The sequence below is a fragment of the Neopelma chrysocephalum genome, unplaced genomic scaffold (genome assembly GCF_003984885.1).
Source record: "Neopelma chrysocephalum unplaced genomic scaffold, ASM398488v2 Primary Assembly neopelma1_63, whole genome shotgun sequence".
NCBI lineage: Eukaryota > Metazoa > Chordata > Aves > Passeriformes > Pipridae > Neopelma > Neopelma chrysocephalum.
Window position 1 is genome coordinate 5,178,004 of NW_020897720.1, and position 16,980 is coordinate 5,194,983.

Genomic DNA, 16,980 nt, shown 5'->3' on the forward strand with positions numbered 1-16,980 from the left:
GTTGACCACAAACATCCCTTGTTTTTCTGAGGTTCTTGTGCACTGAGGGTCCTTCTGTCATGCAGTAGATCTGCAGCCCTTTGCAGCAAAAGTCAGTTTGCAGGGTGGCTGCTGCTCTTGTGCCTTGGTGAAAGCATCTCCGTTCTCCCTGGTGCCAAATGCAGCCCCGGGAACAAACCTTTGCAGTGGGAACTGTGTAAAAGCCATGGGAAAGGCTTGGGCTATTCCTCCCAGATTCTCTTTGCAGTGGAATCACTTATTCCTTCCTCTCCATTGATATGATCTTCCCATGTAACAGAGATGCTTGTTACATGGGAATCCAGGAGGTGAAACATAAACTCTAAAGGCCAAGCTCTGCAGAGGGACTGGACAAGAAGAACTGAGTTTTAGGACGTAAGGTCTGTAATGTTTGGCCAGTGACAAATAAATATTGGTAGATAACAGGAGTCTCTGTTCAGATGCCTCAGAGCAGGAAATGCAGTGGAAAATGAGCTCTGTTTCTACTGGACTGTTTCTATAGTCCAAGAACTTGCTGCCTGTAATAAGTTGAAACATGAAAAACAAAGGTGTTACATGAATGCCCAAATTTCAGTCTTACCACTTCAGTGGTGACTAAAGGGTATTACTGTTTAGGTCAGCTTTTTATTATATCTGTTTAGTTTTGGTTTGTGCAGCAGCACCTGGACTTGTAGAACATGAACATATCCCAGAAACATCCTTCTGTATCTGTGGCAGGTCCTGGAAGTCTTGTAACAAGTTTTTTTTCCCCTGGACCAAAAACTAAAAAGAAGGCCAGGGTTAAATGAAAACCACCTAAATTCCAGCATGCATTTACATGACAGCACTGGGAGTTCCAGCAGGGAAGACGGGTGGTTCCTGAAATCCATCTCATTCAAATGCTTGGGAATGATCTTACAAACTTTCCTAATATCAAAGAGATCGATATTTTAAGATTGACAGCTCTTATTAAGTAAAAATGAAAATTTGTATTAGAATTTACTCATTCAGTAGCTTGAAAAAGTGGCTGATGTGTTCACTGCACATGCTAATAATGTTTGTATGCTCAGAAGAAAATAATTCCTACTCCTTTTTGGATCTTACTTTCTCCTTCCCCTCCAGAGCAGTGAAGGTGCTACTTCCATACAGTACTAAGAAGAGCGAGTTTAATGACTGTTTTGAAAACCTCTTCACTGGACTCTTTTTAGTGTTTTCTGGTCATGTTCTGAATTACTTGAACTTCACAGTGAAAGGAAAGCAAAATTATCCCCATATATTTCTGGTTTTAAAGTTTTTTGGCTGTTTGTGGGTTTTGTTGGTTTTTTTCTCCTTAATTCCTTTTCCATTGTTGAGATGATGCACTGACTTTGCATTTTATTCTTGTGGACTTTGAAATGAAGTCAGTGATATTTGTATCAAAGGCCTGATTTCCCTCCTACCCCCTATAAATAGGATGTCCATTTAGGAGTTTATAACACAAGCACCTCGGTGTTCAGTGGACTTTATTCCTACATTTATTTGAATTAAGGAGGTATTTTCTCTACCTGTACTAATGGCAGTCTTGTGAACCTGCTGCACAGGAAGTTTTGAAAATCAGCAGAAAGGAAGAGAAGAGAAGGTTGAGTGGAGACCTCACAGCCCCTTCCAGTATCTGAAGGGGCCTATGAGGAAGCTGAAGAGGGATCCTTCATCAGGAACTGCAGTGACAGGACAAGGGAGAATGGCTTCAAACTGAAAGGATGGGTTTAGATGGGATATTGGGAGGAAATTCTTCCCTGTGAGGGTGGTGAGGCCCTGGCACAGGTTGCCCAGAGAAGCTGTGGCTGCCCCATCCCTGGAAGTGTCCAAGGCCAGGTTGGACAGGGCTTGGAGCGACCTGGGATAGTGGAAGGTGTCCCTGCCCACGGCAAGGGACTGGAACGAAATGAACTTTAAAGTCCCTTCCAACCCAAATCGTTCCATGTTTTTATGGGATTTAAAAGTCCTTGTAACCTGCCTGTATCTGGCATTTGCCTGACACTGTTTGCTTAGGGGACAGGAGATGTTCATCCCACCTGCTGGCTCGGAATTAGTGCAAATCCTGCTCTGCACCTGGAGGAAGTAGGTGGTATGAAAATACCTGATGAGCGTAGCATTTGTAAATCTTAAAATATAGGATTTAGTTTTGGTTTTGTTTGTTTTTCTGGAGAGAAGATAATTGTTTCTGCATGTTTTTTTTTCCCTTTCCAAAGATTAGGGGAGGAGGGGGATTAAATTTATATTCTGTTGCTTTGGCAACAGTCAGGATTTGGACTTTTTATTGCTTTATCATTTGACTAAAATATTCCTTCTAATCCTAAAGAGGTGATCGACAAGTTTCTTGTCTTTTTCTTTAAGCAAGTTCCCATCTGACTTTTGTGTGTTCATAATAGCTCTTGAGAGAGAAAGAAAGAGCAAAAAGTTGTTTTGTGACCTAAAAGTCTTAGATATCTAAAAGATGTCCAGTGTATTCCTAGTAGGCAGGTGTTTGAAATTATATGTTTATTGGGGTTTGGTTGTGGAAGATAAGGAAAGATTTCCTGCAGCAAGGTGTGCATGAGCTGTATGATGAAAATAAACTTTTATAGGCAGCTTCCAATTCTTAAAATCCTAGAAGCAGTTTTCAGTTACAGCATTCTTTCTTGATGACTCTTGAATCCTGTTTGCAAGGTGTTCCTACAACTCACCACCTGCTCTCTTTTGTAGCTTCTCGGAAGCGTAAAGGAGCTGGGTGAAATTCTGGCATTTAAGGAACATCCATAGCACTTCTTTGACATTTGTTTTTATTATCCCCAGGGCACCAGAAGCGTAGGTGTGATGTGAGTGTGTGTGTGGGGTAACAGAGTGATTTACATGTATTTTGCTTGTGACTGACAGAGGTTTTATTGAATGACATAGTGTCAAATGTAGCCTCACTTAGAGGATGGGGTTAGAGTGAATCATGGAATGGTTGGGGTTGGAAGGGATGTTAAAGGGATCTTAAAGCTCATCCAGTTCCAACCCCCTGCTGTGGGCAAGGACACCTTCCACTGGACCAGGTTGCTCCAAGCCCTGTCCAGCCTGGCCTTGAACACTTTCAGGGATGGGGCAGCCACAGCTTCTCTGGGCAACCTGTCCCAGTTCTGTACCACCCTCCCAGTAGAGAATTTCTTCTCAATATCCCATCTAAACCTCTCAGTTTGAAGCCATTTCCCCCTCTCCTGTCACTCCAGTTCCTGATGCAGAGTCCCTCTCCAGCTTCCCTGTAGCCCCTTCAGACACTGGAAGGGGCTCTGAGGTCTCTGCACAATCTTCTCCTCTCCAGCTGAACAGCCCCAACTTTCCCAGCCTGTCTCCATAGGGGAGGAGCTCCAGCCCCTCAGCAACTTCATGGCTCCATGAAGTGTTGGATCAGAAGATTTTGTGACGTCTTTCATCCTATCATTTTCTATGATTATGTAGCTTTTCAGCTTCTCTATGAAAACAGTGTCTCTATCAACATCCAAAACTTTAAGTGTTATTTGTGGTGTCTTATCAAATGCTTTTTGAAAGACTTTCTCATTTTCAAGTTTCCTCTTGGGAAGTGGAAAAGCTGACAAAACTGGCCTAGCTTGTAGTATTTTGCTGGTATAGTTATAAAGCACATTAATACTGCAAACACTTGCCAATCTGCTTCTGTTTTTGAGCCAGTACCAGGAGTGTGACTTTTCCCTTTCTCAAACCAGGAAGCTCTTACTGGTAAATTGGGTGTCTGGATTGTGTCTCAGACTTCTTTTCTGAAGTATCTGTAGTCTACAGCTGTTCTTTGTTGGACTGGGATGCAATACAGTGTTCCTCTCTGTATTTCAGCAGCATGGCTTATCCTGGCTTTCTAAGGGTTCCTTGATTGACTTGGCTCAAAGTGTTGAGAGACAGGTCAGAGATGAAATTTTCAATCTGCTTTCATTTTTATTTTCTTTTGTGGGACTGATGAATCTTGGCACTGAATTGGCTTAAAGTTCTTCCATTAATCACTGGTGTCATTCTCTTCCACGTGTCTTGGATCTGACTGGTATGTGGGTGAGGTGTATATTCAAGGTGTATATTGAAGTGTATATTCAAGGTATTTTCTCTTACTAATGATGTTTTGCAATTGTGTAACACTTTGAAATATATCAACAAATTTCTAAGCAAAGTGTCTACTCTAAAGTACAGTAGATGTTAAAAGATACTTTCAGTTTAAACAGACCTTCAGCTTTATAGAGATACCAGTAAAAATATAGTAGTTAGCGGAAAGCCTAAACTCGAAGCATTTTATCTTCTGAAGTTTGCTTTTACATCCTTGATAGAACTCTGGGTTAGAAAAAACTGAAGGAAATTCTGTGAATGCACTCGTTAATCCTTTCTGATGGAAAGGTTTGTGTTGCCTCCCCACTCTGTGGGGACCACCTGTGTTATCTTCAGCCTTATCAACCCAGAGCTTCTGTCTCCACACTGGATAATTCTTCAGAGCTTGCATCAGCATCCTGACTCCAGGGACTTCTGGGAGTCACTTCCTTGGAAGCTGAAGTCTTTCAAAGGGCTTCTAACTCCATGGAGAGGTGCACTGTGAGCTAATGCAGCCTTGGGGCTGTTTGCACATTGTTTAGTGGTCATTACTTGGTTTCTGCTTGGGCAGGGGTTGCAGCAGAGACCCAGGTTACAGGAATCAGGAGTAATTCAAGTCACCTGCTGCCTTGGATACTTCTCACCATCTTTCTTGGGATACTTCTCAAACTCAAGTTCTGTGCATGCCCTGCTCTTGTCTTTCCTCTGTCCTGAAAAGTGCCAGAAACAAGAACTTGGATTTCAGGCCAGAGCACCTGCTTGAAAAACACCTGTCTTTCCATAGGTGAGCTTCTCACTGGTGTGTTTAGATGTGGATTGTCACACATCATGTAATTTGAACTGTCATATCTTAAACCAAATTTTCCTTGGTGCTGAGGCAACATCTTTTCTTAATGTTTTGCTGTTTCTGAGAGTCCCTCACACTGCAGTCCTTTGCCATGTTTTTAGAGCTCTAAATTAAATATACATTTTCTAATCTATTTAATCTGGTGTTACATTGCTCAGGAGGTGAGTAAAATGTGAAGTTGATTGTTTGGCTTGTGGGAATGGTTTTTTCAGGAAACTGCCACTTAAAGCAATGTGTTCCATTGTTGTGCTTCGTCACACCAAGTAGATCCTTCATTAAAAATATGTTGTTGGATAATCTGTGGTTTGGATACAGATTACTTTGAGGAGTTCTGCAACACTTAGTGTTCAAAGAGCTACGATCTAACTGTATATTACATTGAATATTATAATTTAAACCCTCAGTTTAGATACCTGAAGTACATATCCTTAGCTCTACGTTATTTCAGCATATTATTATACTCCCAGCATTCAGGGTCTTAGAACTTTGATCCATGCAATAAAAATGGCCTTAGTTGTTGCTTTTCTTGGCTTTTGCAGAACAGTAAGGATGATACTGAGTACAAGAGCAATGCAGAAATAGGCAATAGGAGATTGCTGCAGTTCTGACTTGGTGGTGAAGATGAGTTTTGATCATAGTCATTTACAACAGACTTCATTTAACACTTGAACACTGGAAGTTACTGTGCTTTGTTGGCCTTAATTCAGTGTGTCCACAGACAAATGGGAAATAGTTCTGAACTGGTTCAGTGGGTTCTCTCCTTTGGCTCTTCTTGGCAGAACAAGGTACTTTTTCATTTCTGTTTCTTTTAATAGAGAAGTAAAAGACATTGGAGGCTAAAGATGAGAACTTAATGACTTACATGTAGTAATGTAAAAACACTTTGCCCCAGGGTGTACTGTTTGGATGTTTATGTACATGCAGGTTTAGATGGGATTTGTTCCTGATGTCATGTTTATTTCTTAAAAAATACTCTTTATCTGTGCTGTTTTGCATACAAATTGAATAATAATGTATATTCATTGTAGTAATTTTGTAGGATTTAGATTTGAAAAAGGTAGTTTTACTTTCCTTGAAGTACTTAAGTTTTAATGCCTGTAACACAAAACTATATGATTTCTAGTTTTGGTACCCAAACTGGCTTTTAGATGCCATGACTACCTGTTAATTAACTTGCACTTGACAAGCTGTGGAAATAAAGCCTCATTTTATCAAATTTCTGTCTCTGCACATCCTGGTCAGTTGAAAGCTCTTTTCATTGTAAATATCATTGAACTGCCAGAATGGATCTCGTCTACCCCATTAGTCTCTTACTTAAATATAGGTCCTGGTATTCCTGTTGCTATTTATGTCTTTAATGAATATGTATATTAAAGGGATATCTATAGCAGAAATATGATTAGATCCTACTGATTGCCCTGGTTACCTGAAAAACCTCTTAGAGATAAGTTTCTTTTACACCATCCTCTCTTAAGAGGTGCATTTTCAAAGCAAAAAAGAGCCGGGACTCTTTTACAGGAGAGGAACTGGCAACGGAGAAAACTGGTTCTGATTTTGCACAGGTACAAGGCAGCAGTGCACTGCTTTCCACAACTGCCTTGAATTAGGTTGAAATACCTATTTCTTAGTTTGTTTTTTCTTTTAACACTTCAATTTTAGATCCCCTGTCAATGAATCTTTCCCTCAAGTGTGATGCTCTGAGGTAGAAGTGAGTTAGTCAGGAGTGGGGCTGTTCGGGGGGCAGCTGGAACTGGGGTACTGAGGGATTTTTTTTTTAAGCAAACAGTAATTAAGTATATATTTCCAAGAGTAGCCTTTCCTGGATGAAAATAATATTATTGGGACAGATGAGACTTGGGATCAATATATTAAAAAAATTAGATTGTTTTAGAATAAAGACAAGGCAATTCCTTACAGTACAGGTGACAAACAAAATATGTGGGTCATCTCAGTGATGTAGTAACTGAAATGGTTTCTCTTCAGAGGTGATCTACAGCCCAGTCATTGACTGATGTGAAGTTATGGCACAACTGAGTTGTGTTGCTTGGATTTTTTTTAACTTTTTTTTATACAGTAGCCTTTTAGTCCTTTTTCATCTCTGTAGCAGATGAGGCAAATACTTTTGCAGTTTTATGTCTAACCTGCCTACACGTGGCACTACTGACTATTTCAACCTTGTAGCTGGTGTAGCAAAATTTATTATTGTGGTTGTATGAGAAGCATTTGTCTCCAAGGTCCGCGTACTAGACATGTGAAAATAGGACTTGAAATCCCAGTACATGCAATAAATACTTTGGCTTACTGTTGAAGTAATTAGATGCTGTGTCATGTTTTGTCTTGAATAGGTTTAAGATCATGTCTTCATTCTGCTGTTTCTCTTAAGAAAAACAAATTCTTCTTTTCTTGCCTTGTTCTTTGTCTTCATTCTCCCCTGTATCATTTACTGTTTCATTTGCAAGTTTTTCTGCCATTGTTTTCTCTTCTTAATTTTCATGTCATTCTTCCAAGTTGCATGAGAGAACTTGATCCTCCAAGAAGGAAACAGATAATCTAAAAACTGCATGTTTGTGGATGCAATCTGCTGTTGGATGAGACCAAAGAGAGGGCACCACACACTGAGCTGTTGGAAATAATACTCAGTCTCTTGGCTTTTACCACATTTGTCTGGTACTGCAGGTGGACTGTCTTGACTAGTCATGTCTGTATGTACTGACACACCATTTACAGGAATAGGGTTGTGCATAACTGGCACTAAACAATATCCATTAATGGTCTCGAATTCCCCAGTTCATTGATTTTTAGGTAGACAAAGGCAGGAGATTCTAGTTCATCTGTTAAAACAGTACCTTTTGTGAGGCAGACTCCGCCTTCAGAGATTCAGTCTGGATTGGTTTTGTGTCTGACTAAAGCAGGTTTGCATCTTAGGTAGAAATTCCACTTTGGCTGTCCTGTTCTTCAGCTTTGGCCTGTGTATTGTGCAGGTGCTTGAAGGAAAGGAGAGTGAGTCTACAGTGCAGTATTAATCTTTGACTTCATAATATCAGTCATATGCTGAGCTTTCCATCAGGCTTTTTTATGCCTCTGGAGTGGTAATCGTGCTGACTTGGCTTGTGAGGCAGTAGAACAAAAACCTGGGAAAAGAGAGATGAAGTACTTAAATGGGATCCTTCTGGAGAACTTGCAGCCCTCCTCATCCACTTCTTCCTAGTCACTGCTAATAATGCTTAATTTCCTAAATCAGAGTCAGCATAAATGTCCTCTGGGAGAAAGGCTTGTGCACTGGACTCTGGAAATGTCTTGTGAGGGCTTGGAAATGCAGTTCCTGAGGCAGTGAGAAGAGTTGTAAGTGATGTTTCTCTGTGTGGGGTTTGCACATTTGATGTCCCACTCCTGTCTAATTCTACTCTTGAGGTGTTTGTCTGGGCACAGCAGAGATCTTTCCCTACCTTGTTTTCAACTCTTATCATAGATTAACTTTTTCCCAAATCCTGTAATCTTTATCAGGTGATGAAAGAGAGGATCTGGATCTGATCTTATTTCCTCTTGGAAGCTGAAGGTCTTGGTGCAAGGAACACTGAAAATATTGCTAAGCTAATTATTGTCAGCTGACAGTTTCTTTTAAATCCCTACTCGGAATTGAATAACTTGCTCACAATCCTTAGTGGAAGGAAAAGTGTTTGTGGAAAAGCAACTTCTTTACACTTGATGGACTTGGGGGACTTTAGGGAACTTAAAACTTAGTTATGAGTGAGTCCCTGGTGGTTTAATGCCAGACTTAAGGCTGGAAAAATGTCTGTATGAACTGCTGAATGTTTATAAGTCACTGTAGCCCTCACTACTGCAGTGGACTGTGTTTAGTTCTGCTGCTCCTTTCTGGGAGACGTGTGGAATTCAACTGGAGTGGGTCCCAACCTCAGAAACGAAGTGTTGAGGTAAAGAGCACTGGTCAGCCCACGGGCCAGGACAGAGCTGCTCTATCTATCCCCTGGACTCCTGCCTCCGTCTCCAGGGTTCAAAGGTGGGAATGTAACATGGAAAAGCATGGGCATGTAAATTGTCACATGTTGAACCTCCTTTCTCTTGATGACAACTTTGTTTGGGTGTCCTTTGCTTAGGGCTCTGCTGTTTCTGTTCTCCTTCTGTAATGAAGTGCAAACTGGGGGGATAATTTAACCTTGGGTGACTTGTTTGTTTCAGTTACAACTTTTAGATGTAAAAAGAGGCTTAACAGATAAGCAGAAGGACAAACAAGTGATAGCTTTGGTTAGGGACAGTGTAAATAACCTTCTAACACATATGATGACTTTTTTCAAAACCAGTTTTGAGGGAGGCAACTTGGACAGAAAAGATTTTAAATAAACTTCAGTTCAATCAGTTGCAGTTGAGCAGCCACAGTGCAACACGAAGTAGTGTGAACCTGAGGACGGATCTTGGGGAATAACTTCATTCTCCTGCCAGGTGGGGTGGGATAAACATTATGGTGTTTTAGTGATTTTTAAAATGGAAGATTTGGCATTTGAATTGCAATTCCTTGTCCACCATGTTACTGCACTAAGCTCAAGCTATTAAAATACCAACTAATAGGAGCCACACACCGATGTGTGAGTGGGAGTAGGAGTTGGGCAGTGCTCGGAACAGCCCGGGGACAGCTCTGTGTGAGGCTGGGACCTCACTGGGGGATGTGGAGTGGAACACAAGGGAGGTGAAATAACCTTTTATAATCCCCCCAGCCCGGTTCTATGGATTGGAAGTTAAAATGCTGAAAAAGGAATGTATTTTTGGTTTCCTCTCAGGAGCAGACCAGCATGATGCCGTGCAAATGGATAAAATGCATTGGCTTCCCCTGGAATTTCTCCCCTGGCACAGCCCTTTGCAGAAGGGTTGGTACCTGTTGGGCCATGTGCTGCCTTTGTCACTAGAGGAAAGTTAAGCCAATACCTAATTCCTGCTGGGATTTTTTATTCTCCTCGGATCAGGGTGGAGACAAGTTCTGTGTTAGTCAAATGGGGCAGGAGAGATCTGGATCGGGAGTGATTCTAGTCTGGAGAAAAACATGGAAAGGTTTAAAATCTTGTTTGCTCACAGAACAGAGAGGAATGGTTTGTACTGAGTTGCAATAAGGATGCTTTTGCTGGGAAAAATTCACAACTGGTAGGCTGGTGAGTTTTGAGCTGTAATGCATCAGATGATCAAGTGCTGAGCTTTTGTGGATGAAGAGTGATGGCACTCTGTTCAGTGCAAGGATTTATGCAGTGCAGATTTGTCTCAGTTAAATCTGAAAGGATAAATGCATCCTTTTCTGATATGCTAAAAATGGAAGGATTTTGTAAAAGTCACTGAAGATGCCTTCACATAAAATTGACTTTGTATGGAAAATAATCTTGGGTAGATTTGGAGTTGATGGGATGAGTTTGTATGTTTGTAAGTGTTTTCTAAAGGTATAAAGTTAATTCTTTTACTACTGTCTAGGGGATATTTTTGTTACATTTTCAGGGCATCTCATTGATGCCAGAGGAACTGATGATAAGTGAAGTTGTGTATTTCTAGTTCTCTACTGACTTTGCTTTGGTGTCCTGCTTTTTCAAAGCTTCCCATAAGGCTGGATATGAAGCTTTTTATTTTCCTGGGATTCATGTTTTTCAAATGCTGGCTTACCTAATGCAGACAGGTTTTCAAATACTTTGTAGCAAATGTAGCAAAAGTTCCCTCAAAACATTCAGTTTTATTTTTTTCCTCTCTTTAAGGTTTGGACCCCATGGAATCCCTGTGACCATATTTCCTAAAAGGGAATACAAGGATAAACCTGAAGCCATGCAGCTCCAAAGTAAACCATTCCAAGACGAGGCACAGGTGAAGTGTGAGTCTGACGCTGCAGTCCCTGATGACTCTCCCCTCACACAGCCATCAGAGCCCAGCATAGCTAAAAGCCTATGGACTTCTAAACCACCTCCCCTCTTTCACGAGGGAGCACCGTACCCTCCTCCTTTGTTTATCAGGGACACGTATAACCAGTCAATACCTCAACCTCCACCCCGGAAAATCAAGCGGCCCAAGCGTAAAATGTACAGGGAGGAGCCCACTTCGATCATGAACGCGATCAAACTACGGCCCCGGCAGGTCTTGTGTGACAAGTGCAAAAACAGTGTTGTCGCAGAAAAAAAGGAAATCAAAAAAGGTGGCAATGCAAGTGACTCTTCAAAATACGAGGATAGTAAAAAGCGAAGAAATGAGAGTGTGACTACTGTGAATAAAAAACTTAAGACTGACCATAAGGTGGATGGAAAAAGCCAAAATGAAAGCCAGAAAAGGAACGCTGTGGTCAAGGTTTCAAATATTGCCCACGGCAGAAGCAGAGTAGTTAAAGTTTCCGCACAAGCAAATACTTCAAAAGCGCAGTTAAATACAAAAAAAGTTCTCCAGAGCAAAAACATGGATCATGCAAAAGCTCGGGAAGTCTTGAAAATGGCCAAAGAAAAGGCACAAAAGAAGCAGAGTGCAACCTCCTCTTCCAAAAATGCACATTCTAAGGTCCACTTCACACGGCGTCTCCAGAACACCAGCTCAGGTTCCCTCCCGCCCCGATTGCGTTTAAAGCCACAAAGGTATCGGAATGAAGAAAATGACTCTTCTCTCAAGACAGGACTTGAGAAAATACGGAGTGGCAAGATGGCAACTAAGCCCCAGTCTCGCTGCTCCTCCACCCGCTCAGCAGGTGAGGCCCCTTCAGAAAATCAGAGCCCCTCAGAAGGCCCCGAAGAGGCCAGCAGTGAGGTTCAGGACACGAGTGAAGTGCATGTAACTGTTGATCAGGATGAACAGCAGACACTGGGCAAGAGAGGCAGCAAAAGCAATATAACGGTTTACATGACCCTTAATCAAAAGAAATCTGACTCTTCCAGTGCATCAGTTTGTAGTAGTGATAGCACAGATGATTTGAAATCCACCAACTCTGAGTGTAGCTCTACTGAAAGCTTTGATTTTCCTCCAGGCAGCATGCATGCACCTTCCTCCTCCTCCTCCTCCTCTTCGAAGGAAGAGAAAAAGCTCAGTAATTCCTTGAAAACGGAAGTCTTTTCCAAAAACGTCTCTAAATGTGTCACACCAGATGGCAGGACCGTATGTGTAGGGGACATTGTTTGGGCCAAGATTTATGGCTTCCCTTGGTGGCCAGCCCGTATCCTTACCATAACTGTGAGCCGGAAAGATAACGGCCTTTTAGTTCGGCAGGAGGCTCGTATCTCGTGGTTCGGCTCCACTACAACATCTTTCCTTGCTCTTGCACAGCTCTCCCCCTTTTTAGAAAGCTTCCAGTTGCGCTTTAATAAGAAGAGAAAGGGTCTGTACCGCAAGGCCGTCACAGAGGCAGCCAAGGCTGCTAAGCAGCTCACCCCCGAGGTTCGGGCCCTGCTGACGCAGTTTGAAACGTGAACATGGAAAGTAAGGTAGGCAAGAAACCTGGAGGCTCCACAAAATCCATAGCCTAGTTAGAGAACTACCATGAAGGACTTGGCGAGTCAGAAGTTGCACTCGGTTGACTGCTCTTTTTATACTAAACTCGTTCCATTTGTAGCGGTTTCTTGACAGTTAAACAAATTGAACATGCAATCAAAATTAGCCTAAAGTGAGGACTTCAGTATTTTTCAAGTGAGAATTTTTTTTAAAGAATAAAAAAAACAAAAACCTCCTCAACCACCCGATGCATAGGAGCCATAGCCTCAGCTGAAAGGCAGCTGATTTGCAGGGAATTTTTTAGTAGTTTCTACCCAGTATATAACTAGTTGCTTTGTGGCAAAGGGTTGACACAAGGGATGAAAGTAGTAGCTGTGACTTTTTTGTTTTATTAGGTGGCCCATCAGGGAAGTGTAGAAATGTAAGCCTTGTCTAAATGGTCTTTAAAGATTATTTTAACTAGTCTCTAATGGATTTAGTCTGGCCACTCCAAATGGGTTCAAAGCCTGCTTAAACATCTGGAGGCGTGTCCTGATCCGCACAGGCCGGGTTAAATGGCGTTAGAGATGTGCTGAAATTTTTAAGGAAGAAGAATTCATGTGACTTAAAGACCAGATTAAATGGGGTTTTATCGTAGTGACCACTTAAACACTCAACCTTTCTATGCACATGGGGGCACAACTATATCACTTCAGGGTCTGAGAAGTCGAGGGATGCCTGTAGCTCTAAGACAAAGCTGAGGAGTCGCTCAGTGTTTGGGATCAAGGGCTGTTAATGCTGCATAGGTGTGAATCATACTGGTCTTTCTTCCTGAAGAAATCTTTCAGGCCATTTGCCTGGAGGTTTAGATTAAGAGAGGCTTTGTTTTGAATGTGTAAATAATCAATTGCTGAAATTGGTCAGATTTTCTCCTGACTGGTTGTTCCTAAATTCTTAGGATACGTCCTAGTAAATTACACTTTGTGAATTGTCAGATGTGTAATTGTTGCATTTTGGATGTATCTAACTTCATTTTTTTTTTTTAATATTTCCGTTTAAGGTATCTGTTTGCAGGTCAGAAAATGAGAATATGTAATTGTGTAATGCTCTGAAATGTAAAAAAACAAACTGTAAATAAAATTGACTAAATCTCAATTATTTGTGTGTGTTTCTCAAAAAGCTTTGAAACAAATCCAGGATGTCAGAGTACTTTATCTGTATACCGGATTTAGAGGACACTCTTAAAAAAGTAAATTGTCCTTTTTCATGCATTCTTAAAGATAACTGCTTGATGTAAATAGTATTGGTATATTTCAGTCTTAATTTGGAGATTGGGCAATTATCTGTCCCTTTTGTTTCAGAACCAGCTCTGTAGAGGGCTTTCTGTAAAGTTTATCAAATTTCTCCCTTAATTAGCTTTTGGTCCATTTGTTTGGACAGAGACTGTGGATAAGGTCACTTGTACAGTAGGGAAATGTTTTCAGTTTTCCATCTTTCCAGCCCAGTCAGACCCACTCTCCATGGCCACCTCAGCTTTTCTTGCATGTTTTTTGCTCGATATTGGGGCATTTTCATGCAACTGACTTGACTTTTTTTTTCTTTGAGTTCTGGTCCTTATCTGACCATGTGAATTCCTGTCTCTCCTCCAACCTGCTCCTGCCTCAGCCTCCTGAAGAGTCTCCCACCCTTCATCCCAAAGCAGTTTTCATCCTGGTTTTTCCATAACTGCCCATGTAGGCAATCATGACAGATGTAAAAATTTAAGCTTAGGCTGAAATTAGATTTTAAACGGACATGAAAATGGGGGTTAGGATTTAATCATCAAACCCTTAAATATTTTTAATTTCATATGTTAATGATACTGTCTGGTCTTCCCAAATTATTCATTTTCTTTTTACCTTTTTTAATTATTCTGTTGTGCCCACAGAACTATTGGAAGTCTAAAGTGTTAAACTCATGACTGTTCAAATTTTCCTCAAGGTGACAGTCATTAGGTACTAATTAAGCTTCCAAATCTACCTTGGCATTCTAACAGTTCCCAAAAAACCCCACTGGTCAATGCTTTTTGAATGTGATAAACACACAATAGATTTCATAATGTCAAAAAAAAATTGGAAAAAAAAAGATCTGTTTCACTTTTATGTATTCTCTCCTGCAAACAGAAACAGTTTATTTAAGTAAAGAAGCCGTATTTTGTTTTTAAAGCAAACTGCTTTTTGGATCAAGAGCCCATGCAAGGTGGGTCAGATGTCTACACCAGTTCCTTGAGGTTTAGAAGCTCAAGTGAACTGGTTTTAATTTAGCTGTTCTGAGCCAGTAGTGGTGAAATCAATATTGATATTGTTATTTTGTCTTTAGAAGACCTGGAAGCTTTGTACTCTTACCTCTTAATTTATATAAAATTAGAATAGCACTAAGAGCTTACATAGGCAAAGTTTGCTCAGGTGTTCACTGGGGTAGCAATAGGCATGAGAGGGCTTTCTTTAGATTGTTTTGTGTTCAAAAGAACTGTTTATGAAAGGCATTTAATGAGTCAGCTTTGATTTGTACTTGATCCGTTTTAAGTAGTCTTTCTTAAGTTTTATAGGGAACGTGCTGTGTTGCTTCAGACTTAACAGGTATCAAAACAAATAGATTTGTTTTGTTGGAAAATAATTACCTTTTTTTACAACATCATGTTACGTTAGGTTGAAAATATCCTCTTCATACTCATCCATGATTTTCCTCTCACTCCAAATTAGCAAATCCTGTGAGGTAACAGAATTTCCAGGGAATGAGGCGTTGGGTTTAATGTAAAGCCTGGTTGCAGTTCGTGACTGTGGTTGTGGCAGGTGAGATGGAACCTTGAAGGCTTAGACAAAACATGCTGGTTTAGCTACAAACTGTGAAAAAAAACCCCACTTTTATGTGCCTGTGTGCTCACAGCAGTGTCCACTGTGGAATGCTGCTCCTGGAGCTGGGACACAGTTCTGAGTTGGAGTGATGCTTTAAGTGACTTATCAATAACTTATCCATAATTCCCGCCAGGAGCTGCCCCGTGCTGGGATAGGGCATCTGTGTGAAGAAGTAATGGGTACAAACAGCCTCAGGCTGTGCCAGGGGAGGTTCAGGCTGAACATCAGGAAGAATTTCCTCCTGGAAAAGATGGTCAGGTATTGAAAGGGGCTGCCCAGGAAGGTGGTGAAGTCCCCATCCCTGGAGGTGTTCAGGGAACAACTGGACGTGACACTCAGTGCTCTGGTCTGGTTGACAAGGTGGGGATCAGTCACAGGTTGGACTTGATGATCTTGGAGGTCTTTTCCAACTAAATGATTCCATGATTCTGCCTTCAGAAGGCAAACAGCAGTAGAAAGGGCGACTGTTACTTTTCTATCAGCTTAATAGAATAAATTGCACATGATGCCTTTTTGACTTAATGAAATTCCTCAGTGGAGCTGTTGAATATGTATGGCCTTTCAATTTAGGGGGAAAATGTGACAGGGGGTGATGAGTTCCTAGTACAAGACTTCTGTTCTTCTGAAGATCTTTAGCTTCAGTTAAAATGCTTTGGGAGAGAGTAGTTATTCTGAAACTTAGACAGATTTCCTTTCCCAGGAGTGTTTGAAGGTGTGAGCGCTTCAGGAGTGAAGCTGGAAGCAATGGGCGATGCTTGTATGTCTCTGAAGTGGAGTCATGCAGGAAATTGAACAAATATTTGTTATTTTTCTAATTAGAGTTGTAATTTTATGTCAACACTTCAATGAGATAATAATCTCTGATGATGTTTAGTTTGAAACCTACAGAACCACCAACTCCCTCCCCGGGAGGGAGGTTTAGTGGGGGTGATTTAGGTCTGTGCAAGGCTGAAAAGGCTTTTCTTTTTCAGAGTATGTTGTAAAATATTTTTTTCCAAGTAGTTTCTAAATGTGATTAGGATTAAGAATAGCACAAGTGAGGAAGAGCTAAGAGTTGCTTTTTTGCATTGCTAGCCTTAGGCTTGGTTCTAGTTAACTCTCTTAAATCCTGAAACTGATTTCCATTCGTGTCCTCTAAGCTGTCAGAGTAGAATAATAACATGCATTTTGGAAAATAAGTCTCAGTACTTGCTTCTCAGTATTATCATCTGTCCTTATGCCTGTTCTGTGAAGTACAGTGAAAAAATAGAGCTTGCCTCCTTGGCTGAGGAGTTCTGGAAAGGAGGAGACTGATAATCAGGGAAAGGCTATTTCAGTCCATCTTTTTCATTATAATTGTATTCCAGTAAATGCCTACGGGAATGATCAAATTCAGTCAGTGCTGTGGGATCACTACACTGATCTGTAGGTACAGACTGAGCTGGAAGGTAAGTGGAGTGAGCTCATGGTTGAAGGGATGGCAGTGTGTTGTGTCATAATCCATTTGGTAAAATGGCTATGACCATTTGAAAAAGGAAAGTTTTACGTAACTAACAAAGCTTCTGAAATGGCTGGAGTGGTCAGGGATCACAGGCCTGTAACACTGGGAACTTCTGTAGCTGCAAGTCACCTAAAGATCCATGAGATCCAGACTTGTGAGATGGGAATGTAATATTCACCTTCAAATTATTCCTAATCCCTAAAGGCAAGAACCTCTGTTATGATCCATGTCCTTAGCAATTATGATGGTAA

General features: G+C 41.0%; 1 protein-coding gene across 5 annotated transcripts in view; it reads left to right on the forward strand.

Moving 5' to 3' along the window:
• The window catches only part of PWWP2A (PWWP domain containing 2A), a 32,265-nt gene that overhangs the window by 2,104 nt on the left and 13,181 nt on the right, over positions 1-16,980 (forward strand). For 2 of the 5 annotated variants that reach the window (XM_027682307.1, XM_027682305.1), the window contains exon 2: positions 10,672-12,369. In XM_027682307.1, coding sequence (XP_027538108.1) covers positions 10,672-12,355 — 1,684 coding nt within the window. In that variant the 3' untranslated portion in view covers positions 12,356-12,369. Of the gene's footprint in view, positions 1-10,671; positions 13,511-16,980 lie in introns of those variants that run through there. The other 3 variants (XM_027682308.1, XM_027682309.1, XM_027682304.1) reach the window with 2 other exon arrangements.